Source organism: Erpetoichthys calabaricus, chromosome 2 (assembly GCF_900747795.2).
Source record: "Erpetoichthys calabaricus chromosome 2, fErpCal1.3, whole genome shotgun sequence".
Taxonomy (NCBI): Eukaryota; Metazoa; Chordata; class Cladistia; order Polypteriformes; family Polypteridae; genus Erpetoichthys; species Erpetoichthys calabaricus.
The window spans coordinates 276623472-276650626 of record NC_041395.2 but is presented as its reverse complement, the minus strand read 5'-3'; the positions used below and the strand labels follow the sequence as shown (position 1 = coordinate 276650626).

Sequence of the window (27155 nt, the reverse complement as noted above, 5' to 3'; positions counted from 1 at the left end):
ACTGCACCACTCGGTTGTATTTATATCACTGTATCTGAGTGGGGAATCACAGCAGCAGCTGATTGGAAAGAGAATTATCGGTATACAGTTTCAGGTAAACACTACCTCAGCCACGGCAAAACGCGTCAAAGCCTTTCCTGTACGGACCTCGCATTTCAGAAACAGTTTCATCCCAAGAACTATAAACGCACTCAATCAGTCCATCAAGTGCTCCTTGTAGAACTGTTTGTACTTCTAAGTACAATTACCCCACTGTAAACTTACACTACAGTTATAATATTGCACAACCTGCGCCACTTTATAAAGCGCGTATTTACATATGATGACGATATCATTTTTAAGATGAAATGCAGCAAAATATGTTGCTTATAGTATACAGATAAAACTTTAACTTCATTTAAATAATCTGTATTGTTAATAATTAAACATGTGAGGACACGGTGCCGCAGCGCTAGCTAGTTCACGGATAGCTCCTGCCTTGCGCTGTATTATTGCTGGTGCTGACGCAACACTGGAAGGATAGACGGATAGAATAATTAAACATGTGCTACGAAGATATTTCAATGTTCATTAAAAGTTTTGTAGAATCAGCGTTCTAAGCTTACAGATGGCTTAACATCTATTACAGAGCTGATTGTGTGGTGATTGGGTATTAGGAGAAAGAAAAGTAAGGACAGGAATTGGAGGTTAGTACGTTTGAAAGAGACAGTACTTCTGTAATAAATTATTTCATCGAAGGTCGCACATGGCGCAGCAAGCCTCTTGTGTGAGATATGAACAATCACTGCGCCACCGTGTTCCCATGTTTAATAACATGCTTTTATTCCTATCATCATGAAAAAGATATCACGTATACATCTCAGTATTTTAATTATTCAGAGAGCTGTAATATCACGAATGTAATGGATTCTGTGTCCTGTCGGAGAAAGAGAAAGAACGGAAGCACGTAGTGATTCACACACATAGAACACATGGAAGATCAAACACAGAACAAAGCATTTAACGTGCTACTTGGAAAAACTAGTAAAATAAACGATTTTAAGATGAAGTTTATGATGTTCTACTTTAATGACAAAATAAACTACATGATTAAAGTGGAAATTTCGAGATTAAAGTTGACATTTCGTGATTTTTTCCCCACTGTGTGCCTATTTTTAATAAGCTTTCATATGACACTCAGACGGTCCGCTGCGAGTCGCCTTTTCATACAGACTTTGATATGTGACAACTTCTTTGTTATTTCGGGCACTGTGCGACTTTGTGAACTTGAGCTTTCGAGTTTCTCCGACACTATGTCACTCGATCAACTTTCTTTTTTTGATTAAACCACTGTTTAAACCAATAAATAGTACATTTTTCCTTTGCCTCCACTTGGTATTCGCTGAAATTCTTATATTTTCCCCCGTGCTTTTCCCATTGTCTTTTCACAGAAGGCTATTTATATCGATTTGCATATTCAAAGAGGCATAATTCTGGGAGGAGTTCGGGCGGGACAGAAGGCGCGTGCACGTGCGTTACTTTTCACGCTGATCGGGATTTATGTAGTGGAAGAACGTGAAAGTTTGTGTACGCACAGATTCCTGCATCTGGATTTTTCTGTGCGTACGCACATTCCCGCTTTTGTGCTTACGCCATGTTATAGTGTGAGTTCTACGCACGGCGTTATACATGAGGCCCCTGATCTTGTAATATCTAAAATGTCTGACCTGTTTTTTGGGACAGAATTTAATCTATGTGAATTAATTTTATAGATCAATAGATAAACTCCAGCCCGCCTCAAACCTTGATGTGTAGAAAGTACTGCCCTTAGGAGAAGACCTGGGGCCTCATGTATAAGCACCAGCAAGAATACAACGCAATGCAGGAACATTCCCTGAACTAACTAGCGCTGCAGCACCATGTCCTAACATGTTTAATTATTAACAATACAGATTATTTAAATGAAGTTAAAGTTTTATCTGTATAATATAATCAACATATTTTGTTGCATTTCATTTTAAAAATGATATCGTCATCATATGTAAATACGCGCTTTATAAAGTGGTGCAGGTTGTGCAATATTATAACTGTAGTGCAAGTTTACAGTGAGGTAATTGTACTTATAAGTACAAACAGTTCTACAAGGAGCACTTGATGGACTGATTGAGTGCATTTATAGTTCTTGGGATGAGACGTTTTCTAAATCGCAAAGTCCGTACAGGAAGGTCTCTGAAGCGTTTTGCCGTGGCTGAGGCAGCGTCCGTTTCATGCTGTATACCGATAATTCTCTTTCCAATCAGCTGCTGCTGTGATTCCCCACTCAGATACAGTAATATAAATACAACCGAGTGGTGCAGTGAGAGTAATATGGAAAAAGATGATCTGCTGTGACAACCCTTAACAGAAGCAGCTGAAAGAAGAAGAAGATGCAGTGAGAGTAACAACACTAAAGCAGTTATGGTATTTAGAATACTATGGCTATTCCCTGGACCATTATATTGCTGCAGGTTAATTACAATCAGATGCGTTACACTAATAAACAATATTCAGTTAGTTTCAGTGTATTTATAAAGCCGCATCAGAAATGTGGATCTAAGAAAGAAAGGGTGACCACACAGGAACAGTAGCACTGCTTTGACGCTGGGTGCCGCCAGTCTGCAAAACCGAGCGGAGAAATTGCGTACGCCAGGGTATGAGGTACCGTGGAAATGTGCGTGGCTTTATGCCAAGTTTAGGTTTTATACATCGCAATTTGAGCGTGGAAATGTTCGTACGCAACATTTCTGTACGTATGCACCGTTTATACATGAGGCCCCAGGACACAGACCCAAGACATGCTTGATGGAATATATCTCTCAGCTGGCCTGGAAGTATTTTGGAATATCACATTAGGTGGTGCAGCAGTAGAGCGTATTAGTGCTCCCTTAAACCCTCAGGTACGACTCCAAACACCAGTTATAACTATAATTATTTATTTTATAATTATAACGTGCACCAAGCACTCTACACTCCTCGCTATTCATACAAGTACACTACAATCAATAATCAATACAATAACTAATCACAATACCAATCCTCCACTCCCAGACATGTTGCCACCCTTCCTCCCAGCTCAGCTCAGCGTCTGGGTTTTCCCATAGTCCATTTATACTCTCCGACCCGGAAGTGGCTCCAGCCCAGCAGTCCATGAGCCCTTATCACTTCCGGGTCAGATTAAAAGTCCTTTTCTTCAACCCGGACACACGTCGTCCCTTCTGGTGATATGATGATGACGTGTTTCCGGGTTATAGGGCATGCATAAGTCCTTGAGCCTCCCTACAGCGTCCTCTGGTGGGCCCCACGGTGTCCAGCAGGGTTGGGAATAAAAACTCCACTGTCCATAATTCCCTGCTGGTCTTTGGGGCACTCCCATGCCACAGGGAGGGCTCCATCTAGCAGCCTGGGGGTGCTGTCCGGGATAGACAGCCGGACATCTCCCACAGTGGACAAAAATTGCTTATGTTAGAATAGCCTGGTCAGCCCATTTGTGAGTTGCTTCTATGATCCTCATCAGGATACGTGGAGCAAAAATGATGATGATAGTGTGGTTTGATTGTGTTAAATTATATTAGTTTTCTACTGAACATACGATCCTGAAGTGGTATGTAGTCTTAGTAGTCATGTGTGCAGAGTGCTGTGAGATTCTTGATTGCATGTCTGACCATTAAGCAGTTTGCCATTCTTAAGCAGTATGATAAACAAGAATGTATTAAAATACAGAATTTAATTTTATTTAATAGAAAACATAAATAGGCTCACTTGATATACTCCTTTCTCCTGGTTCCTTAGCCTCTGTTCAGTTTCATTCCCAGTTTCTAAGTTAGCAACATAACAAAAAACAGTACATGGTTATTAAAGCAGATGGTAAAGCATAGAGATATGAACTCTAGATAAAACCACAAATGGTAAAACAAGAAAAGTGCATAAATTGTATAGTATTCTTCTTCAGTAAATATAGGTTAAAAAATGAATTAATAAATAAATAAACATTCAATTAGAAAATAAACAAACAAGAACAAGTAAAATAAACATAAGCATTGACAATCCAAAGGGTAAAAAAGTGTTTTTATGTACAATTTCATTATTAATGAAGGTTGCTGATGGACTCTTCCAGACAGGCCTAAGAAAACAATTTCAAGGAGTAGGAGCCCCAATGCTAAAGGTATCATTAGATAAAGTAAAATTACTTTGCAATGCCTTAGAATAGTAAGAATTAAATAGGGAGCATACTTGACAATTTGCAAATAAATCTTTTTAATGCAAAGACTACACAGTCGTTGTGGATTAATATGACCAAGTTAATTGTGTACTACGTATGTCATTTATATTAGTATTTCCCAATGCACCTGACATCTAAAAACAGAAAAACACATAACAGTGTGCTTCATTCACAACATTCCCATATTTTAAGATTTTAAGAGCTCTAATTGTTTAGTCTTTACCTGTGTTTAGCCAATTTATCCCTAATTATCCAAATCTTCCACTGTGGCAACCCTTAACGGGAGCAGTCAGACAAAGAAGAAGATCCCTAATTATCCACATCTTCTCTATTATAGAATCTCCAGTCTTTTAAAGGGCTTGATTCACCTCTGCATCCCTTCCTGCACCAGTACCTTTAACTTAAGACATTTAAGTCTGGTTATAGTGTGCTATTGATTTTTGTATTTATCTTATTACTTGTTCTCCTTTGGTGTTTGTGGTTTTTGTTGATATGGGGTATTATTTGACTCACTGTTTCATTCATAAGTATCAGTATTATTATATTGGTTATTTAAGGGGCTGGCAATCCCATTGATCTAATTGTTTGATGTAGACTTGCTGTCGGATATCTTTCAGTATTTCAGTAAGAGAGTGGTTTATATATTAATTCTATAATCTTTAAATGTCTCACCATATCCATACAGCCATGAAAGTTCCACACTAACAGATTTTCATATTGTCAGATGCTTAAAATTTTATTCCCAGGAACTTTTATATGTTTGTTTACTCTCCTTTTTAATTCATAATGTTGAAGTGAAAATACAAAAGGTGAATAAAAAAATGTTTACAGCTGTGAATGTAACTCACTTGAAAGGCAAGAACTGGCAGTGGTTTCAGCCCTGGTTTGCTGTTTGTCGCATGTCATGCATGAATGGAAATGGTGCATTCTCGGGGGAGCACTAAAACCTCAGTGTAGGTTGTTTATTTCCTTAATCTCTCCTCCTCTGAGCATCATGCTGTCAGATGTAGAACTAAAGCCAGTAAACACAGATTATCATATCAATAATTACCTGCATTCACTAACACCATGAAACAAAACGAACTGGGCCAGCAGCTATCTACATAGGCTACGGCTGTTATAAAAGAGTCCTTCTGATTTCTCGACCCAAAACTTCAGTGGTAGCCTGAAGGGCATATTTGTGTGTGTGTGTGTGTGTGTGCGTGTGTGTGTGTGTGTGTGTGTGCGTGCTTGTGCAGTGACGCAGGATTTTGATCTTCGGATGCCTTTCTGAGTATGCCTTTGGGTCCTACTTGATCTTGACCAGCTAATTCAATTTAAATTATCCCTTTGTTTTCAGTTGTGCCTAGCTTTTAAAGTCTTAAAGATGGCTGTATATGCACATTTCATGTTGTTTTTGTACTATTTTACAGATATAATATAGATGAACTGTTATATAAATACAACTATATATCTTGTAATAATAATAAATATATTTTTGTTAAATGGACATTTATATTCTTTAATTCAAATAGATACTGTAACATCCGGCATGTACTGACATCTTAGGTTATATAATTTAAACATACTGTAGACCTCCATTTTATGTACAGTATATGTGACTAGTGTGTGTCTAGCACCCACCCACAGTAATATTACTCCAGCATAAAAATATGCCTTATGGCACATGACAGTCACCAACAGGAACTTCACTTGAATTCCCAAGAGACATCACCAGTCTGTGTTGCCATGGTAGTACAACAACATACTGTAGCAGCATTTCCTCTTAGTACTCCTAGTTAAGGGCTCTCATCACCTGTCATAACTAATAAAGTTAAGATCAGGATGTGATTCCAGGGATTCATCTGGAATCACATGTTGAATTCCTCTCGTGTGACTTTTACTTTTTCCTAGTCTTGGTGTTGACAAAACCTGCTAAACTGCACTATGAACAATGTTACTCCCAGTGCATCATGTTTCGATTTAAATTTTGGAGAGACTGATAAAAAGTTTCCAAGTTAAAGCCTCAGACAATTAATTTTCAGTAACAATATTACATTGAGTTGGGAAAATCTAATGATAAATCTTGTTTTTGAAAGAAATGTGCACATAGGGTAGCATATACTGAACATTTACCAAGCTTCTTCTTCTGTCACAAGGATTAACATCAATGAAAAATATCCACATGGATTTTGTTTTTCAATTCATTATATTCAACGAGTTTTGACTGCAGGTTTTATATTCGCTTCCAAGTATGAGTTGCTTGGTTTTCACAATTTTCTGTCCATTTGTATTTTCACTGTTATTCTGGAATATCTCGACTTTCTTTCAAAATTACTAAAGACCCTTTGTCTCTTCTGAAACCTGTGGGTATTTTCCACCCCACAGATTTGCTGCTCATATAAGTGCAATTTAGAGTTGCCAGATAACCTGTCACCTTCAAAGCAAAGTAACCTAGAGGAAAACTCATGTAGACATTTAAAGAACATACATAGTTCACAAAGACAGTGAACCAGAGGTTTTAACCTGGCCTGCTCAAGCTGTGTGGCAGCAGCATTGCTCACAGTCTTGCCCTGCTGTTTGCAGTGTTACATGAAATCGGCACGGATTGATTCCTCCCACACTCCATTGATGTATCTGTTAGGCTCATCTGATGATTGTACGTTTACCCACTATGAGTGTATGTTTGTTTATGTGTTTTGCCCAACAACATACTGGCTTCTAATCCAAGTGTGTTTGCTGTCTTGTGCCCTGTGTTGCTGGACACTAGATTGTGGCCATGTAATAATCAAGTTTGGAATTGGAAGTATGAATGGGTGGTTATTTTGTTAGATTTCCTTTTTCTTAGTTTCACAGGAAGCTGTTTGCTCTACTTTACAGTGATATTATGGCAACATACTTGGACTGTTCATGTTTGGTAAACACAGTTATTCTATCCTGCTACAAATTATTTTCCAGAATGTTTAATTTGGTAGCAATAATCAGTGATAGCTTTACACTTACTGTGTTTTAAAAAATAGCAGATGATTTATTTGCATTTCAATTAAGGGAAATGGGAAGTAAAGTTTTATCAAAATTACCATGCTGCATTGTAAAACTGTTTATTTTTTGTTTGTTTGTCTGCACTCCTAAATTAACACATAAATTATTGCTTTCACAAATAATGTTTCTACTTTTCCTGGTCATCAGTGACTATTCTTTTCAATAAAAGCATTCAAAATAGACATTAATATGCATTCCTCTACTCATTTGTACAGTGCTTTATTTCATTTAAGTATGTCTCTTAAAGCAACTCTGTCTGTGCAAATCAAAGCAGAAGTTAGTTAGTACTTCACCTTAAGTGTTCCATATTATAGTTTAACTTGAGTAACAGTTTGGATAAGAACACAGTCAGATTTGAAGTAAGACTCAGTAATGAATACATGCCATTACTGTGAACTTGAAATACTCAGAAAGTCCATGGCAGGTAATTACAACATAAGTACAATATAGTAAGTGGCGCATCATGTAAAGTCTTGTGAGAGGTTACAATGTGCCATGCAATTAACCATTCAGAATATTTATTCACTTGACATTTTATAAACCATTTTCACTGGCACTCCTCCAGCTTTCGGTTCTTATACAAAAGAACTTTGTGTCTTCTGTTGGGGCTTCCAGATATCTAGTCAAATAAGCTCCAGAGAAATATAGTTTACAGTGTTTCATAAATTCCTTTCAGAGGTCACTTACAGTGCCCAAGCGTAGTTGCTGCTGGCTAGCTTCTCCTGTCTTACACCTCTCTTCTGTGCTGAATTACAGTGAACAACTTCTTCAAACATGTCCATCTCCAGTATGGGCTTTTAAGATGTTCCCCCACCCCCTAAGTTCTTCAAATATGTCACAGTGACACGGTGAAGCATTTGTTTAATTACTTATCTGAGCCATTTATCTGTCGCCAAGATTCAGAAGCCACAAGGACATTCACAACAATGTACATCTCTCTATTATAAAAAAAAATCCTGGGAGAGAAAGACTAGGGAGACGAGACGTGATCTTCACACGTCTTGACACTTAAAAGACCCGCGAGACGAAAGAGATTGGCCACGGAGTGTCTCACGGGGACCTTAAACATGAGACTTTGTGCCAAGAGATTGACCCAGGACCATCTCGCAGGGACGTATAAACATGGGATTCTTGCAAGACACGCCCTAATTACAACCAATATCAAATAAGACCACGGGCAACAAAACACTCAGTCGTGCAAAGGCTTTGAGCACACACAGATCCAGGGTTCCCAGCGCATATAAAGCATATAAGGACAATACGTTATAGATGAAACATCGACGACTAAGCGAAGAAGAAAGAGCAGCGCGGAGAAAAGAGACCCAACAGCGTTGGAGAGACAAAATGCAAAAAAGAAAAAGAATAATCTAGGTGCAAATTCAGAAAATAAGGAAAGTAATAATCAGCCCGGAACAAGTGGAATTGAATAAAAAGCACATCCAATCGGGGTCAGAATTACAAGACAAAGTAAAACTTCATAAAGATGTCAAAAATGTTGGCACTATACACAAGCAGAGCAGGTTAGAGATTATGAAATCAGTGGAATTTGAAAGGCTCAAAAAAAAAAACGTTGGCGTGATAGAAATGCAGAGAAAGTTAAAGAATATGAAAGCAGGAAAATTCAAAAGTATTGTAGCATCCCTTCCAGGTCTTTTTTGTTTTGGAGTGGCTGTTAGGTTCAATTGAGGTAGGGCAGAGTACAGCATGGAAGAGTGACAGCGGGGTATTGATTGATGCGGTAAGGTGGGGGGGTCCTGGGATGGGAATAGGGGGTTGGAGAGGGTGCTAGAAGGTTGTGTTTGGGGTTACGAAGTCGGCGTTCTTTTTCTTGATTGTTCAAGTAAAACTTTTGTGAGACTTTACTACGTCTGTCTGTTTTTTTTTTTTTTACTTCTTCTTTTTTCGAGCCGGAAGCGGAGGTCGCTACAGTATCAAAAAAAGGTAGTAAAGATGGCATTAGCACAAACAAAAGGAAATTATTACTCGACTAAAGGAAAAATAATCATCACGGACCAGGTGTAATTGAAAAAATAGAAGGACAAAGCGAGGTCAGAAATAGAAGACAAAGAGCAGAAAACAAAGTAAAATGTCATAAAGAGGTTAAAAAACAAGGGGGCCAAACACATGCAGAGCAGGTTAGAGATAATGAAAACAGTGGAATTCAAAAGACTCAAAAAACATAGGCGCGAAACACATGCAGAGCAAGATACACAATATGAAAGCAGAAAAAAACTAAAGTGTCAAAACAAAGAAAGTAAACATCGCATTAGCGCAAACAAAGAGAAATTATTACTCAGAGAAATAACGAAAAGGCGAATAGAGATCGAATATATGGACACAGGTGATATGTCTGAAGTATGTAAATATTGTAAGGCTTTGAAGTTTAAGTCAGAGAATGTCCAAAACGGGGTTTACCTCATGTGCATTTATTGGTTACTTTGCAAAAAAAATTATTAACTGCTGCTGATGTTGATCATTTTGTCTGTGCTGAAATTCCAAACAGAGAAACCTATCCTGAATTATGGTACAAAGTCATTAAACACATGTCTCACAGACCTTATTTAAAAAATTCAGCATCTTGGGACTCTAAAGATTCCAAATATTGTTTTTAAAGAAGTTCTGAAATAAAAGTGAAACTAATGAAATAGCAACAATTCAAAGAAAAAAAAATCTTAAAAGTGTGTATCTGGAAAACCAAATATGGGGGTTGGCGAGCGAAGCCCCCTAGTTTAAATTAAAAATCTTTTAAATGTTTTCCCTTTATTGGTGCTGTACATACTTTTTAATGTTTTGTTCTTATTGGTTCAGTCTATTCTATTACCATTTTTTCCTTGCTTATTGACCACACTGAATTCATCTCAGTCAAAGGAAAGCAGACAAGTGCCACAAATCACCCACATCTACTTGGATCGTTTTTCAGTCTCTTTGATCTTGTAAATGTCTTCAGATCACCAAAGGGCACAGTGACAGTGAGGGCAGTTATTTTTGAACAGTCGGTAAATCAAGCTAAGGACATCTTCCCTTTTATTTTCATCAGTCCCCTGCTATATATTCATCAAAAACATAATTTTTGTGCTCCCTTCTTTATCTTCAGTGTTTAAAATTGATAACATTGACATTTTGTGCAAGATCTTGAAACTAAATTAATGATCACTTTCATGGTTTTAATTGAAAGCTCTATTATTTAAAAAAAATGGGGTCAGAAGTATAAGGATTTAAACATGCTATGACATAATATTCTCAAACCCATTTGATACAAGTTATGATCACAAAGAGGCCGAAGTCTGTGTTGGTGGTACTGAGCAGAAGGCTAATAGTAACCCTGGCAAGGGTGCCTGTCCATTGTTGGGTCCATGCATACAGATAACCCTAATGATTTCTGTATTAAAGGACTGTAATAACCAAGCATATTTCTGAATTAGTCATTTGAGCCATACATCAGGTTATAAAGGGTTAAAATTAAATTGCTGATTAATATGTTTGTTTTTGCACACCATAGTGGGTACTTTCATATCTTATACCCAGTGCTGCTGAGATAAACTCTAGATCTTACAGTTCTGCACTGCTTTAGGCTAGTTTGAAAATAGATGAACAGAGGGAGGATAAATTCTAACTTTAACATCAAGATCAAGTCTAATTATGTATCCAGCCTTCTTTTAAAAGGGCAACAAGAAGGTATGTTCCAAATTCCACAGGATTCCATCAATCAGGACCCTGAGAAATTCATTCATTTCGTCATTGTCTAAATCCACTTCTTTTAACAAAATGTCCATCCAAATGGCTCTTTCAGTGGGGCATATTGTGATCTTTTAGGTGATTTATTACAATAAACTTTGATAGAATTTCTCCCTGTGTGAGGTTTGTTCCTGTCTTACTTTCAATGTTGCCAGGATTGGCTTTCAAATAATTTAGTATGATTTGAAAATGTATATATGAATGAATCAATGAAAATCATTTAATGTCCTTTGAATCTGAATCAGATTATTCTTTAATTTAGAAGCTACATGAAGAGAGAAAATAGGCATTCTTTGGTACAGTACAGTACAATCCAGGAATATAGCACACAGCAGTTTGTCTTCTCTCTCCTTCCTTCGCCTCAACTCTTCCACAGGCAGGCTTCATCTACTCTTCCTCCCAACTCTGACTCCCGAATAGGGTGAGGTGGCTCCTTTTATTCAGCTCCTGGGAGTGCTCCAGGTGGCTTATCAGCATTTCCAGATGTGGTGGAAGTCCAGGGTAGGGCTCTGCAGCTCCCCCTGGCAGCCTCCACAGAGCCCAACATGGCTGTACCAAACTCCAGCACGTGCTCTTTGGGAAGGTAGTGTCCTATGGATGCTCTCTCTCCTGGTCCTTCCATCTAGCTGCTGTCCCAGCCAGGTAATGGCCGTGGCCACCCGTCACAGTATATACATATATATATACCTCTTTACGGTTCTTCCACTTGCATATGGGTATGCGGATGTACAATTGAAACGGATTTTTAATTCATGGGAATTGTTACATATGTGTAATAGAACTAACTATTTTACATTAGAGCGAGTAATTAACCATGTTAAAAAATTGTAAAATGTAATAATTTGAAAGTAAATTATGTTTCATGTTGCGTTAGAGTTATTTGTTGAGAGTAATACGATTTCTTTCTGTTTGGCTTTGAAATTAATCATGTAAATCATGTAAAGCACTTTGAGCTACATTATTTGTATGAAAATGTGCTATATAAATAAATGTTGTTAAAGCGCAAATTCTTTTTAAACGTACACTTTTACTGTAAAACTTCAGTAAAAACGTTTTTTTTAATTACATTTTTGTCAATATTGCATTGAATTTTGATTTTGGGCTTGGACTTTCATCATCACAACGCAACATATAACTGCCCGTTATTGAATTTCGTTTCTTTCTCTCTATTAAATAAAACAACATTTTCAAATGTTTGTCTCTGTGATTTGTTAATTGTCTTTGCAAAAGCTATTCTAACGGGAAGCTGTTAATGTTTTAATACGAATGGCATATCAAGATCTCCTTTGTTGTCTAATGTTATCCGCGGAAGATTTACTACATTAACTTTCTTGGATACGTACTTCTTTCTACCGAAATTTGTGTGTTGGAAGACCAGATGTTGTTAACGGTTGTAGATATTCTTTGGGATGTTGTTAGCTGATGTTTTCATGTTCCGCACGATCACCACCAACTGTTTCAGCATAGTCTATTTATACGCATTTAACCAATTTGCCGTGTAACCGATTGACATTTTTGGCGTTAATTAGTTTGACTTTGTTTCTCGGTGCTAGGATTGCCCGTGTACTCATTTTTTCTGTTGATAACCCTTCATAATGAAATTCTTCAATAAGATTTGGACAAAATACGTCTTCTTTAATTGGGAACTTAAAGTGAGGAAAACGTAAAAATTAATAAGAGCTGAGAGAGCAGGAACTGTGTCTGGCAAAAGCATTCACACGAATGAGAGGTGCATGATTGAATATGGTTGAGAGGAAGGCGTGACTTGAAAAAATTTCATGGCCAAAATCTCATGGGACTTGAAAAAAATCTCTTCAAAAAAGTCTCATCACAGGATTTTCTTTATATAATAGATGATCGCATACAAGTCAGGTCTTGAAACGTGAAAAATCGATCATAAAATCAGAATTTTGTTGCAGCAGCGCAGTTACCATTTTCTTTCGCTACTTCAACAACTTTTAATTTAAAACCAGCTTCATATTTTCTTCGGATCGATTGCTCCATCATAGATAAGGATACAAAAAACACAAAACAGTGCAAACGTCACTTCGGAATAGTTCGGGTATTACTATCTGGTCATGTCGGCACAATACATAGAGAAAAAAAAGGCAGTGGGCTCCGTGGTTACTCTGTCAGGTGGGCATTAGCATATCATAATCTCTTGTACCAATAGCGTGGGTTTTCCGTAGTCGACTTATAAGACCGACATTATAAAATGCCAGAAATTATACAGTAAAATCAAGCCCCGACTTATCCGCAGAAGAACTTAAACGTGAGTATATACTGTAAATGTATAATTTTTGTTTTCCCACTTTAAAACACCATAACTATATTGCTAATTCTTTGACATGTATTTAATGGTAGCCATATATGCTTTGTGTCCATTTACTTATAGAGAGTTAAGCTGGTATATCACATTTTAAATGGTCTAAGTTCTTTTCAGAGAAGAGTGAAAGCCATTAAGGACTGCCTCCCTTGTTAAGGTGACTTGAGGTTTAGGGATGTCAGCATTCCATTATCATTCAGTTTTTATTATTATGAGCAGCATTTCTGTTTAAAACAAATAGTGTGTCTATACAGCTTGTCCTTCAGAACAAATCTCTTTTCAAAATGAATATACCTTTGGGTTTGATTTTGCCTGCTCCTTGATGCTGTGAATTATTCCATCCATCCATCCATCTGTGAATTAGCAAGTAATTATTCTTGATCACACCACTGATATCCTTCTGAAAACACCATAAAGTAGTAGTCTTAATCTTCATTTTTCATTTTTTGTGAAGCCTTTGTGATATCTTCCCACACCTGGAAAAATATCAAAGAAGCCAAACAAATGTAGCCAGGAGTCCCTTCAGAATTCTGTATAATTCTATCCAGTGAAAATGTTATTGTTGAATGGTGCAAGTATTCTAAGTAAAGTAAACTCGGACACATTGAGGGTAAACAAGAGAAATAACTGCATGCTCATATACATTACATTTATTTGCTTAGCACACACTTTTATCCAAAGCAGCTTAACAAAAGAGGTCAACATAATCATGTAATATCAGCAGGGAACCGTTTAGGAGCAAGTGTTACAGGACAAGGCTACAAAATTTATTTCTACAACTGAAAAGCTCAAAACAATATATACTATAAACTAGTTACAATTTCTAAAACCTAATAGCTATTAATTAAATAGAAAATCACCAAACTGTAGAGTCTTCTTGAAAACATTGAGGGAGTGAGAGTATCAAATTGGGGTAGCTTGTTGGCACTAGCCAGGAGCTACACATGAAAATAGTCTGGACTGATATCATGCAAATTTGGCATCACCAGATGCCATTCAGCAGCAGGTCTGAGTTGTTGAGAAGGAAGGAGTATAGGACATCACAAGTGTCTCCATATATATAGGTTCAAACCTCCTGACTACTCGGTATGCAAGCATAAAAGATTTGAACTTAGTACGTACCACTACAGAAAGCCAGTGCAGCAATCTAAAGAGAGGAGTGATATGTGTCTGCCTTGGCTGGTTGAATTCCAGACGTGCGGCTGCATTTTGAATCATCTGCAGCGGCTTGGTGACATATGCCTGTGCTTCTGCCAACAGAGAGTTGCAGTAGCCCAGCCGTGACAAAACCAGAGCCTGAGCCAGGAGTTGTGCTGCATACTCTGTCAGATAAAGTCTGATCATGTGGATATTGTAGAAGATATAAAAAGAACAAAGCAGAAACCTGGGCTTTAACTTTTCCGTTATTCTTTCAGTTTTCCCCATCTTCATCAAGTTGATGTGGTTGGCAGATCTCTTTGCAGACTTTTCACTTCACATTCCAGCTCTTTGCATGTTGTAGTGCCACCATAATCATTTTCTTAATGCAGTCCTGTTCTCAGTTTGTTGCTCCACTTCAGTAATTATTAAACTTCTGTTGAGCTACTCTTTCTATATACCCTCTAATGAGTCACATGTCAGGGTCAAGGAAAGTCACGTACTGGAACACTCCACCATCACCACACCGTGACAGAAATAAACTGTTTAAGGAGCTGGGGGTTGTTGGGCTGGAAATGAGCACACTGAATGCCCCATCATCCCATATAAATAATTGAACTACCACCCAAAGCAGTACCCAAACCATAACCAGAAATGTTCAATCTCAGCAGGTTCAGCTCCATCTACATAAGAGCAATTGAGGCAACTGTGCATTGTTCAAGTGCTTGGATGCAGCATATATTAAGAAATATAAACATTCTAAGCATTTGACTCAAAATTTCCAGCAATATATGTATTATACAAAGGTCAACATTTATTATGTAATAATGTATTCATAATGCTGAAATTAAGCCTGTGGTCAGGGTAAAAAACGGTGGTTACTGCTACTGCTGCCTCACAACTCCAGCAGACTGAGTTTGAATCCTGTCATGGGACTGTCTGTGTGGCACTCTTAGGCTTTTCTTATGTTGGATTGGTTATTCTACATCATCCCAAAGACATTTTTGTTAGGTAAACGGACATCTGTAAATGAGACACCAGAGATAATGGAAGCATTGGGATTCAGCTGTAAGTTAATCCACTTCTTCTTACACTGTCAACCATGCATTTATGTATAATGTCCAGGGATGCAGAGTGTCCAGTTGGCCTTGGTGATTACAATTATGATAGTGTTTGACTTTGTCTATTGACCTTGTCTTTTATAATTAACCGTGGAATCTTCAGGGATTTATTTTCTCAAGCAGTACTATTTATTGGAGTTTTTGTTTTTCTTTTCATTGTTGTCACTTGACCACGTCTCAGTTTTAGTTTTTACTAGAATTTATATTTCTTGATTTCTTATGTCAGTCATTGAAGTTACTGTATTTTACTGGGTATTTAACATTTTTACATTGGATTATACAAATAAATATTGAATAGTTTGTACTTTACTGTTTGTGCATTATAGATGTACAGTTGCCCTGAGCCTGCACTTGGTTAACGATGTTATACAAAGATAATTTGGCCCAGTATGGGTGTGTGCTTGAGTGTGCCATGCAATGGGGTTTCAGCTCATGGCGTCTGCCTTCTCATAAACCATTTGATGGATTTAGTGTTTTTTTTCTCTGCCTAAGTAGAATCACCATTTTCATGCTTTAGAGGAAGCAGATGAGGAAAATTAAGGAATGAAACATAATATATAATTAAGTTTGTATTATATAGTTTAAAAATTGTATTTATACATGCTTAGCTTTACATTTTCAGTCAGTGATTAGTAAATAAAAATTACATTCTCACATCGTACTTGCCCATCGTAAAGTCATATTAGATGGTGTAATTGGTTTGACTATACATGTAAATTAAATCAGCACAGTTGAGTGGTTTCATCTATCAGTTATGAGGTTATAGTTATTGCTGAAGACATTATATAAAGGAAATGATGAGGTATATTTGGCATTTTGTTAGATTTTAAAGATATACAGTATGTGTGTCTTACTTTGATAGTGAGCCGGCTAACTTTTCAAACTAGAAGTCCAGTAATATTTTATTATGTTCCTGATGTCTTTCTGTAGCTTATTTTATTACTTTGCTGTCGGTGAAACAAATAGCCTCCTTGAGTCTTCACGCCCATTGTAATTCATCACTACTAATCGTATGCCTCTTGCGTGTAATTTGTTTCACTGGAGGACATTTCCACTAACACATTTTAAGTATTTAAACATCTTTTTCTAAGCTTTCTTGAGAATCAAAATAAAATGTTATTTAGCATAGGGTTTATTAGTACTGGTTCATGTGACTCACTGTGTTTATTATTTCATGGAAGACATTAGTCTCAGGCTAATGTGCCAAATTAAAAAAAATAATTAGTAATGGTTGTGTGCTCAGGCGAACTATGCTGTGTGTCTCCACAGTCTCACATTTCTTAATAAAAAAAAAGACAAACCTTTCCTCCACCCAAGTACAGATCATCTTTTTGGAGAGGATACTGCAACCTGAATCTGCCTATAATTGCTACAAGTCAACATTAGGTGAACATATGTGGCTGCTTGCTTAGAAGTAGAAGTGGCACTGCAAGTGGAATTTCAGTTTGCCTACTTTACACATTTGCATAATTAGTCAGCATGTGAGTGGTGGGTTAATTGGCAGCTCCAAATTGGCTGTTTGTGAGGGTGATTGCAGTTGTGTGCAAAAGTCTGCCCTATGATGGTCTGGCACCCCATGCCGGGTTTGGTACTCCTTTGTGTCTGTAGCGATAGGCACAGAGAGTCTAAAATCAAATACCTTTGAAAATGTCATATAATGTTTAAAATACCAGTTTCTATTTTCTAGGACAGGTAACTTTAAAATCCTCCTTGTTGCAATTTTTTATTAATTGACATAATAATTTGTGAGCAAAATGCTCTGATGCAATAACTAACAGTAAATGCTGTACTGCAAGCACAATACTTGAACCCCATTATTTACAATTCATACTCATGTAGGCCAGATTGTGGCTATGTACATTTTTTTTTACACCCTTTAAATTCAGGGTCATAGGACATTGGATCTTATTCCTGGCAACAGTGTGGATAATGGCAGGGACCAACCCTGGACAGGGTCCCAGTCTATCGTAGCTCATGCCAATGGACATGCACACACACACACACACACACACACACACACACACACACTCTTAGATCTGGCCAAGTTGAAATCCTCAGTCAACCTAAACCATGAGAGGAGACGTGGAGTGCCAGGACCACAGGCAAACTCCACAAGGCAGTGACCAGACCAGCATTTGAACCTAGGGCAATGAGGCAGCAGTCCTAACCACTGCCATTCCAATGTTAAATTTCACATTGCTGAAATTTCCTAGAGTGTTTTTTATTTATTTTTTTGTTCCAGTGAACTTGTTTTTTTCCTGTGGCAAGTAAATAAGGTTTTCAATGGCTTGTGATTTATGGCTTTGACATTAAGAAAATGTGATTTGTCAATATGCAGTCTTCCTAACATATTAGCCTTACAAATGACAGAGAGCCTCCAGTATCTGCCATAGTTACTCAGTCGGCTGTGCCTTTTTCTGCTAAAAAAACAATGTGATACACAGAAGATGATAATACAAAGCTAATGTTTTTGCAGTGTGTTTTATAGGTATATGTTGTTCCCATTTGGTTCTGCAAACTGAGAGACTGGATAAAAGGAGAACTCAAACATTTTGAAAGTTCAGTGTTTCCTCCTTCATGTTCAAAGCTGATTTCTTTAGCATTACCATCTGTTCATTGATTACACTGGTCTACAAAAAAATATTTTTTGTTTGCTACTGGGAACTTCAGACCAGCTCTCTATTAAGTTTTTTACACTGATTTCATATATGAAATCGGAATTAAGCTAGCACGTCAGGTTTTTGAGATACACATCATTGCCATTTTGACACTTTTGAATATCAATATAATATATCAACACAATATCTGGAGTTTGGACTATGTCCCACCAAAATTGTTTGAATGTGTTTATTCTGAAAACAAACCAGAAGACAATACCAGAGACACGTTAAAACATGTTTATGTCAATTGACCTCAATATAAAAGCGAGGTCAGTGTGCTCAAAATTGTCTGAGGCTCTTGCTTTTGCGCTTGTACTGCACATCCGTCTCTCTTTGCAAGAACCAACAGTAGTCACCCATCATGCTTGGAGTAAATTTTCCCCGATATCGGTTTTACCATCACCTTTATATCTTGATGAAATCATTCCCCATGCTCATCGCTGACATCACTTAGATTGGGTGGAAAAAATGCGTCTTCAGTGACATTCTGGCTCCCGTAAGCTAATATACTTTCAGCATATTCTCCTCAAGCTCAGCATAATTCTCTGCTCTGTGACTGTCGAGAAAATTCTGGACAACCTGCATGAATGAGGGTGCGGATTCAGTGGGCTTCAGTTTCCTTTTGAACTCATCGTCAAGCATCAGTTCACGGATTTCAGGGCCAACAAAAACACCATCATTAATTTTGACTTCACTTTTCTTGAGACCAAACTTATTTCTTAAATGCTGAAACTCATCACCTTTACTGTACAGTCACCCTAGTTGTCCAAGACCTGGAACATCATAACTAAAAAATGGGACATGCTGGACGAAAATGGTTTTCAGATTTGGAGTCAGCAAGTGAAATTTGTTAAAGCACAGGTGAAAGAATCCCAGCAGCAAAATGCTTGTTGACCAGTGTTACCAAATCTGCTCAGTCCAGTTCAGCACTGTGGGACCAGAGCCTATCTCAAAAACATCGGGCACAAGGACAGGGTGCCAGTTCATAGCAGGGTACAGTCATGCACATACTTGCAGTCAGTCATATCAGGCTTTGAGAGCTGCCATTTAAATTAACCTGCATATCTATGAAATGTGGGTGTACAAAATGCAAACTACAGACAAACGGTGCCTGTGCTGTGAGGCTGCAGCTCTAACCACTGCAGCACCATACCACCCTTTTGTAGCATTTCAGTGTACAGTATATATTTCAGATCTCACTAGGTTTGATGAGCTGCATCTTCATTATTTAAGTATCTTGCTATTTTAAACAAAGCATGTATATCTGTTGTAATGACCCAAAGGCCAAGCCAATTAGCGGAGTAGAAACTCCAACAGATGAGTTCCCATTGAATAAATTAGGGAAGAACTGCTAAAATATTATTTCATTATTCACTCCTAATGATTGTACTGTAATTGATTGGAATGATTACCCAGGCGTCCCTTGATTTTATGTTTTTGCAGGTGCACTTCCTGTGCCTTTGCCTTGAAATGCTGTACATCTCCCGTCTGGGTTGCTAGTGCATCTGCTGTCATGTTGCTTTTTGTTTATAATTATGGAGAAAATGTGTAAACGTCCGATTTAATCTCCCTAAAAAGTTTTCATCCACTCTCTCCAGGACATTTGTGTTTTTAAATCTCATGATTTGTTTTATATTTACTTGGTTTGGATATATTGCCACAATGTAAAATCTGAAAGCAATCCTCCTGGAAGCAACATTTTTTTTTTTTAACTGAAACGTGCTTTTGAATCCTAAATTCTAAATATTTGGGGTCACTGCCAGTTTTATGCTTGCGTATTTAAGTATGTTGTCACAGAAGTATTCTCAAAGTGTAAAGTCAAAATTTCAAGGATGGTGGTGGCATTAATTTATTGGACTTGACTTATTAGGATCAAATCCTGGATAAAATGCCAGTATATTGCAACTCACAACAGGCCAGTTAAGAGACATCACTAAGCCCAAAATACATGTCTTTCTGGTGTGGTAGGCAAATAGAAGCCCATAATGGACTGTGAGCCTCATGGAGGTTTAAGGCATTAGATATCAACAGCCACAAATTAAAAATGACAGCATCTTTCCACATTGTAACAGCTTTTATTTTTTAATTATGCTTTTTCTATATTAAAAATATTGAAAGTCAAAAAAGAAAATTGTTCTTTATTTTGTAGATTTGACATGTTGGAGTTAGGCATGCAAGTGACATCCTGTACTTGACTCTTTGCTACTAGTATTGACTCCAGCTTACCTTGCATTTATAAGTTTATAGGATTATTTTTGTCGCATGTACAGAATACAGTGAAATTCTTACTTGCATGTGCTAATCAACATGCAACACATCACCACTCTTGACACCATGATTAATTTGTAATAAATGCTGCAAAAAGAGTTTAACATATTAAGCAATCAAAAATGTAAATAAAGTTAAAGGCAATGATAAGACCTACACGTGTTCTGTATAATAATATGAGTATACATGCAAATGTGTGTGCAAAGTGAATTTTGGACAAGGTGTATCTTTATCTTTCAGTGACTCATGCAGGATGTAATGTTGAACCTACTATAATTTATTGCCATTACTGTTTTATGTCTGCTTTCACTGATCCCTTTTATTTCTTTTTACAGTTTAAACTGGTCAAGAATAGGATAACAGTTACAAAATATTTAGGTTGGTGGAGAAAAGTACTACATAGGCATGTGTCATTCTCCAGTCATTTGTGGCTATATCATTCCCCCTTTAATGTTGCACCATTTAACACACTGCTGAAGTGAACATTGAAGTTGCCAGTTCTCACAAGAGAGATTTCCAGCAACCTTAAGGGCTAATCTAAGACTGAGATGTTACATTGCACTTTCTAATAATAGCTAGCTATTCAATGAGAGTGACCTTTTCCGTGAGATAAGGAAGCAACAGTCAAATTAGTGAGTGTTTACAACTGTGGAGGTTGTAAGAGGTAACTCTAGGGTCAGCTCTGCTTAATGTCTTCTTTAGTGGAAAGGTGTGACAGTGAAGTGGCCTCAGGTGGCACAGATTACAGATGAATCCTGCATTTTGGAAAAGTGTACAAACTCGCTGGAACAGGTGCAGGCATTTCAAGATCCTAATTAACTGGTAAACAAAGCATGACCAGTTTATATTTCTTAATCTCTAAAGTGGAGCACAGTCTGTGACATCTGACTGAGGAAAGTGAGATATCTGAATGCATAAACTGTCTGATTTCCTCCTCTTCCATTCTTTTCCTTGTTCTTGCTGCCTCTCTCTCTCTCTCTCTCTCTCTCTCAGCTCTATAATTAACTGTTCATTTATGTTTTATTTCAGGAGGCTGCCACTTTTGCAAGAGAGCAAGGCTTTGAGGTGAGTTGCCCGACAATTGCACACTAAACAGATCCTAAAGGATTATTTTTGCTGATAATGAAGTTCTTTTGGACAGTGATTGATGTGCTATTATACTCTCCAGGCCTTGCAGCAGTTGCCATGGAAACCTGGCAGTCGTCATGGTTTCTTTGTTCAGCCAGCTCTGTGTTATGACGCACTCTGCTAGGTCTGCACCCAACATCGCCTACAGATGTTATTTATTGAATTTTGAAAAGCCTCTTGGGAAGCTGAGAAGTTGGGCATGGTTTCAAGCTGCCTCTGCAGATACAGAGCCTGTCAGCGTACTTAGTTAAAAAGCTACATCATTAGCTTCATTACACTTTAGAAGGATTCACTGCTACGGTGGTGGTGTGATGCAAGAACAAATTGTAGAGTATGAAACCATGTTGTTAACTTCATCAGTGCCACCTGTGGTTTACTATTATGTAAATAAATTAAAGAGAATCTTAGTATTTAAAACACTCGGCATATACAGACAATCATTTAGGTGCTAGCAGATGTTCATTCTTTTCTCGATTCAGCAATATTCTGTATTTTAACAAACAGTGCCAGATACGCAGTATGTGAAGTGGTTGGTGTGTTTCTGTGTATGTGTGCATTTCTCCTTGTCAAACACTGAATTAGGAGTGATGGGGATTGTGCTAATTGACTACTCCTGGGTGCATAATCCCTTGAGGGGACTCAACACACTCTCATTTGGGGAATTTAGGAGGATATCTGTCTTTGTTGGTAATACTTACACCCTGTGCACGATACTTACAATTTTTGACAAACCAACTGAATCCAAAGTGGCCCCTAACTGACACCCAGTCCGAATGCAACATTTTGACCAACCAATGCACCGCTTGTTTTGTGGTGTGCTATCTTTAACCTACAGCACAAAGAGAGACACATCCTCAGGCACAAGAGGTGGTACACTAAGGCAGGTCACACTTTGCTTTCTCCTGTTTGGCTCTTCTTTTATATTTACTTGCATCTTTAATCCTGTGAGTGAAAGGAGTTGGGCGAAGCTCACAAGTCATACCAGAGCACTTGGGCAAGACCTATGGGTGCTGACTGGAAAACATTTGTAATCAGTTAATGCAGTAACCAAAAATCAGTGAGAGGCCTTCTTACTGTAAAAGTTAGTTTTAAATATCTGAATTGGCCTGTGATAGATGGGAGCCCCATCTCCTACTTTACCCTTTAAGGTGGGTTAAATGAAATTCAGTACATGGATAGATAAGTTATAGTTATAGATATTTCCCGAGACTTAACAATTTAGGAGAATTCAGTAACCTACCATAATAGCAGCATTAAGGTTAAAAAAGTAATTTTATTGCTATTTATTTAGTTTATGCCCTCCATAAATATAAAGTCAGCATTTTTACTTTATGTGCCAGGCAAGTTGGATTTAAAGTAAAAATATTAATGTGAAGCTGATATGTAATGTCACCTTACATTTTCTGGTGTATGTAGTAAGACTTTAACACTTAACAATCACCACCATTCTCCAAACTGTAGAATGAAAGTTTAACAATCTGCAGTTTACAAAGACTTTTGATATTGGAATTATAAAGGTCATCACTGCAAGATACAAGTTTACAGTATGTCATCACCATAAATGTGAAGATCAGATTAAAATGTGCTAAAGGTGAACAAAATATTTTAAACAAATGACAATAGATAAAATTTCATCACAATGATGACAGCTTGGAGAAAGCAAGCATACTGCTGATTTTGTCTAATGTTATGTCTTCAGCATCGATGGTGGAGTGGTGGCTCTGAGGCTAGGGATCTGCACTGGCAATAGGAAGGTTGTCGGTTCAAATCCCGTAAATGCCAATAGGGACTCTGCTCTGTTGGGCCCTTCAGCAAGGCCCTTACCCTGCAATTGCTGAGTGCTTTGAGTAGTGAGAAAAGCGCTATATAAATGCAAAGAATTAATTATTATTATTATTATCTCCCATCTTTTAATGGCAAAATACTGCACCTTCAGATTTGTACTGGATCATCTCATTTGCTTGCATTCAGTAAACCAGCTCCACTCATTAATGAGGCTTAATGGTGTAATAAGACAATAACCTAAAAACTGTGCCAACTCAACCAAGGATTTCATCAGGGAAAAAAGTGAATAATATTGTTATACAGTCAGAATCCCAATCAAAGAAACGCAACTGAAAATGACTGCAGCAAAAGAATTAAAACTTTGGATTGTAGGTTTTCAAATATTGAGCTGTGATCAACTTTAATTTACTGTATGTTAATTTGTTCTCCCCTTTAAATGGAGGGGCAGCACAAGTATCCATTCACACATCCATTTTTGATCTCACCTGATTCAGTTCAGATTCAGGAGGAACTAATCTTGGATACAATGGCAGTCCGTCACAGTGGTATTCTGCATTAGTACAGCAAAAATAGCAAAAAGCACCTTTTATTTGTATACATTATTTGCCTGCTATTCATTTTTTTCTATAATCGAAAATGCTTGAATTTCATTTAAATAAATAACAATTTTAACTTCACTGACTACTGTATGAGTATTGGTATGTGTCTTGTGACAAACTGGCGTTGCGTCTGGAGTTATTTTCTTCCTTGTGTCTAATGTTGCTAGCATAGGCTGTGTCTCCCTACCACCCTAAATTGGACTAAGTGGATTTAGTAAATGAATATATGGATTTCCAGTACTTAACAGAGGGCATTGAGTCAGCTAATCAGTAGAATAAAAATAGACTATCTGGTTTCTGATGTGCAAAACTGTTTTCAAACACAGCTACAATTTAATTATTAAACTTGCTGATCACATCAGCATGTTAGGCCTAACCACCAAAAATGATGAAATGGCTTGCAGAAAAGACATGTGCCTTCTCACACAGTGGTGTCAGGGCAACAACTAATCCCTCAGTGTGAGGAAAACCAAGCACTTCAGCAACAGGCAGACAGATTACATTCCAATCTACATCACAGGAGAGGACGTGGAGATGGTCAGCAGCTTTGCATTTTTTGGAGTCTCCATTACTGAAGACCTGTATTTGACACACTATCATCAAGTAAGTTGACCGACACCAATATTTCCTCAGATGTCTGGGGAAAGCTTGATTATCTCCATCTGTGCTCACCCACTTCTTTATGCGCATGGTGGAATCAGTCCTCACAGGCTATATAACATCCCACCTTTTCATCTCTACATTTCACAGGGTGGTAAAGTCTTCTGTAAAATAAATACAACGTGTGGTGCTCCTACTATCCTACACAGTCACTTTTCTCTCTCCTACATCCTTAAAAATGGTGCAAAGACAGTAGCATGTGCACCACTAGACTCAGGGAGAGTTTTATTCTTGGAGCATAAGACTAATTAAATAGGGACAACTACATGAACATATCAGATGTCTTTTTTCACAGGTAATATGTGTTTTATTTAATGTATTGAGATATTTAGTGTGTGGTGGTATATTTATTTCCTGTTGCTTATATTATAAAATTGTCATTAGTCTGTTGGAGACATGCTAGTAAGAGTTTATAACAATACATTTGAACCTGTGGTAGTGATTGACATATGAAGGAAAATATGTGTATACATTGTTTGTACACTCACTGACCACTTTATTAGGTACACCTGTTCAACTGTTTGTTACTGCAAATATCTAATCAGCCAGTCACATGGCAGAAACTCAATGCATTTAGGCATGTATTGACATTGTCAAGACAATCTGCTGAAGTTCAAACCCAGCATAAGAATGAGGAAGATAGGTGATTTAAGTGACTTTGAACGTGGCATGGTTGTTGGTACCAAGCAGGATGATGCATGTATTTCAGAAACTGCTGATCTGCTGGGATTTTCACACACAACCATCTTTAGGGTTTACAGAGAATGGTCTGAAAAAGGAAAATATCACGTGAGCAGCACTTTCCTGGCCAGAAATGCCTTGTTGATGCCAAAGGTCAGAGGAGAATAGACAGACTGGTTTGATCTGGTAGAAAGGCAACAGTAACTCGAATAACAACTCATTACAACTAAGGTCTGCAGAAGACCATCTCTAAAGTCACAACACGTTGAACCTTGAAGCAGATGGGCTACAGCATCAGGAGAAAACACCTGGTGCCACTCCTGTCAGCTAAGAACAGGCAACCAAAGCTACAATTTGCATGGGCTCATGAAAATTGGACTATAAAAGATTGGAAAAAACGTTGCCTGGCCTGATGAGTGTCGATTTCTGCTGCAACATTCAGATGGTAGGGTCAAAATTTAGCGTCAACAACATGAAAGCATGAATCCATCCTGCCTTGTATCAATGGTTCAGGCTGGTGATAGTGGTATAATGGTGTGATGATGTGGGGGATATTTTCTTGGCATATTTTGGGTCCCATAGCACCAACTGAGCTTCGTTTAAACGCCACAACCTACCTGAATATTGTTGCTGACCTTGTCCTTCCTTTCATTAATCACTTGATTAATTCCGCTATTTGACATAACTACCTGTTATTCCAATGTTGCATGACCTTAAAACTAAAAACCACCTCAGTGAAGACCAGTATATTTCATTGTCAGGTGTGTTTTAAATGGTGGCCTTCTGCACGGGTAATTGTTTAGAATTTTCTTTGTCTTAAAATGTTAGTGTTGTCTAGATCTTCAGTTATTTTCCTGCTCATTCATTTTATTTCCATTTCATCATGTAATCTCTTTCTTGCTTTTAATAACTAAATGTTATCCATACTTTTTTGACTGCATACTGAAACCACGTAAAAAGGGACAGTACAGTGGTTTCCATTTGGGCTCTCCTTTACTTCCTTTATAAATATCTTTCCTCGCTGTGTTCAGAACAGCAGACCTTGCTTTAGTGAATTTAACTATGGAGTTAGATACTTTCAGTTTTACTATTTGATAGTATATATAGACATAACATTTTCAAATTTTTAGGTCAGTTTTCTGTTTGCATTAGTAATTGACAGTTTGTTAATTAGAGCTTTGCCTTTTGATGTTAGTTTCCTTCAGTACTTAATAACTATCCAACTTAATCCTACAACTTCCTTTCAGTTCTTTTTACTTGTGTGTTTGGTTTTCATTAACTTAACATATAATTAATTTATTTCTGTTGTTTTTAATTTACTGTGATTTTAGAAACTGTCTGGCCTTAATTTCGGAATTAACATGTGTTATATGATGGAGTGTGACCATCCTGTCCAGTGTTAGTTCCTCACTTGGAACAAGTGCTGCTAGATGGGCTTTGGCTCCCCAATACCTTGAAGTGGATTAAGCGAGTTTGATGGCTATTAATTCTATAAGTAAACTTTATTCTGAATGTTAATCTGCAGTACTGTTACTAGCATCAGCATATTTATTAACTACACTACTAGGTCAAATATTTCATGCAGTCTTCTGATGTAATGTAATCAGCTTCCATCTGTTTGCTTGTCCTTCGCAACTACCAAGTGCATTTCCAGTTTCATAATTATAAATACTGAGCAAGAGCGAGGGGAGATTATTGTTGTGGGCTTTAAGTCTAGAATATATGTGTATGTATATATATATATATATATATATGAAAGAGGCCAAAATTTAACAAAAATATATCTTAATATTACAG

At 37.5% G+C, this 27155-nt stretch overlaps 1 protein-coding gene across 4 annotated transcripts in view; it reads left to right on the top strand.

The window, feature by feature from the left end:
- Positions 1–27155, top strand: part of LOC114647068 (adenosine kinase-like) — a 594211-nt gene that overhangs the window by 494443 nt on the left and 72613 nt on the right. For all 4 annotated transcript variants that reach the window (XM_028795583.2, XM_028795585.2, XM_028795582.2 and 1 more), the window contains one exon: positions 21535–21570. In XM_028795583.2, coding sequence (XP_028651416.1) covers positions 21535–21570 — 36 coding nt within the window. The remainder of the gene's footprint in view (positions 1–21534; positions 21571–27155) is intronic.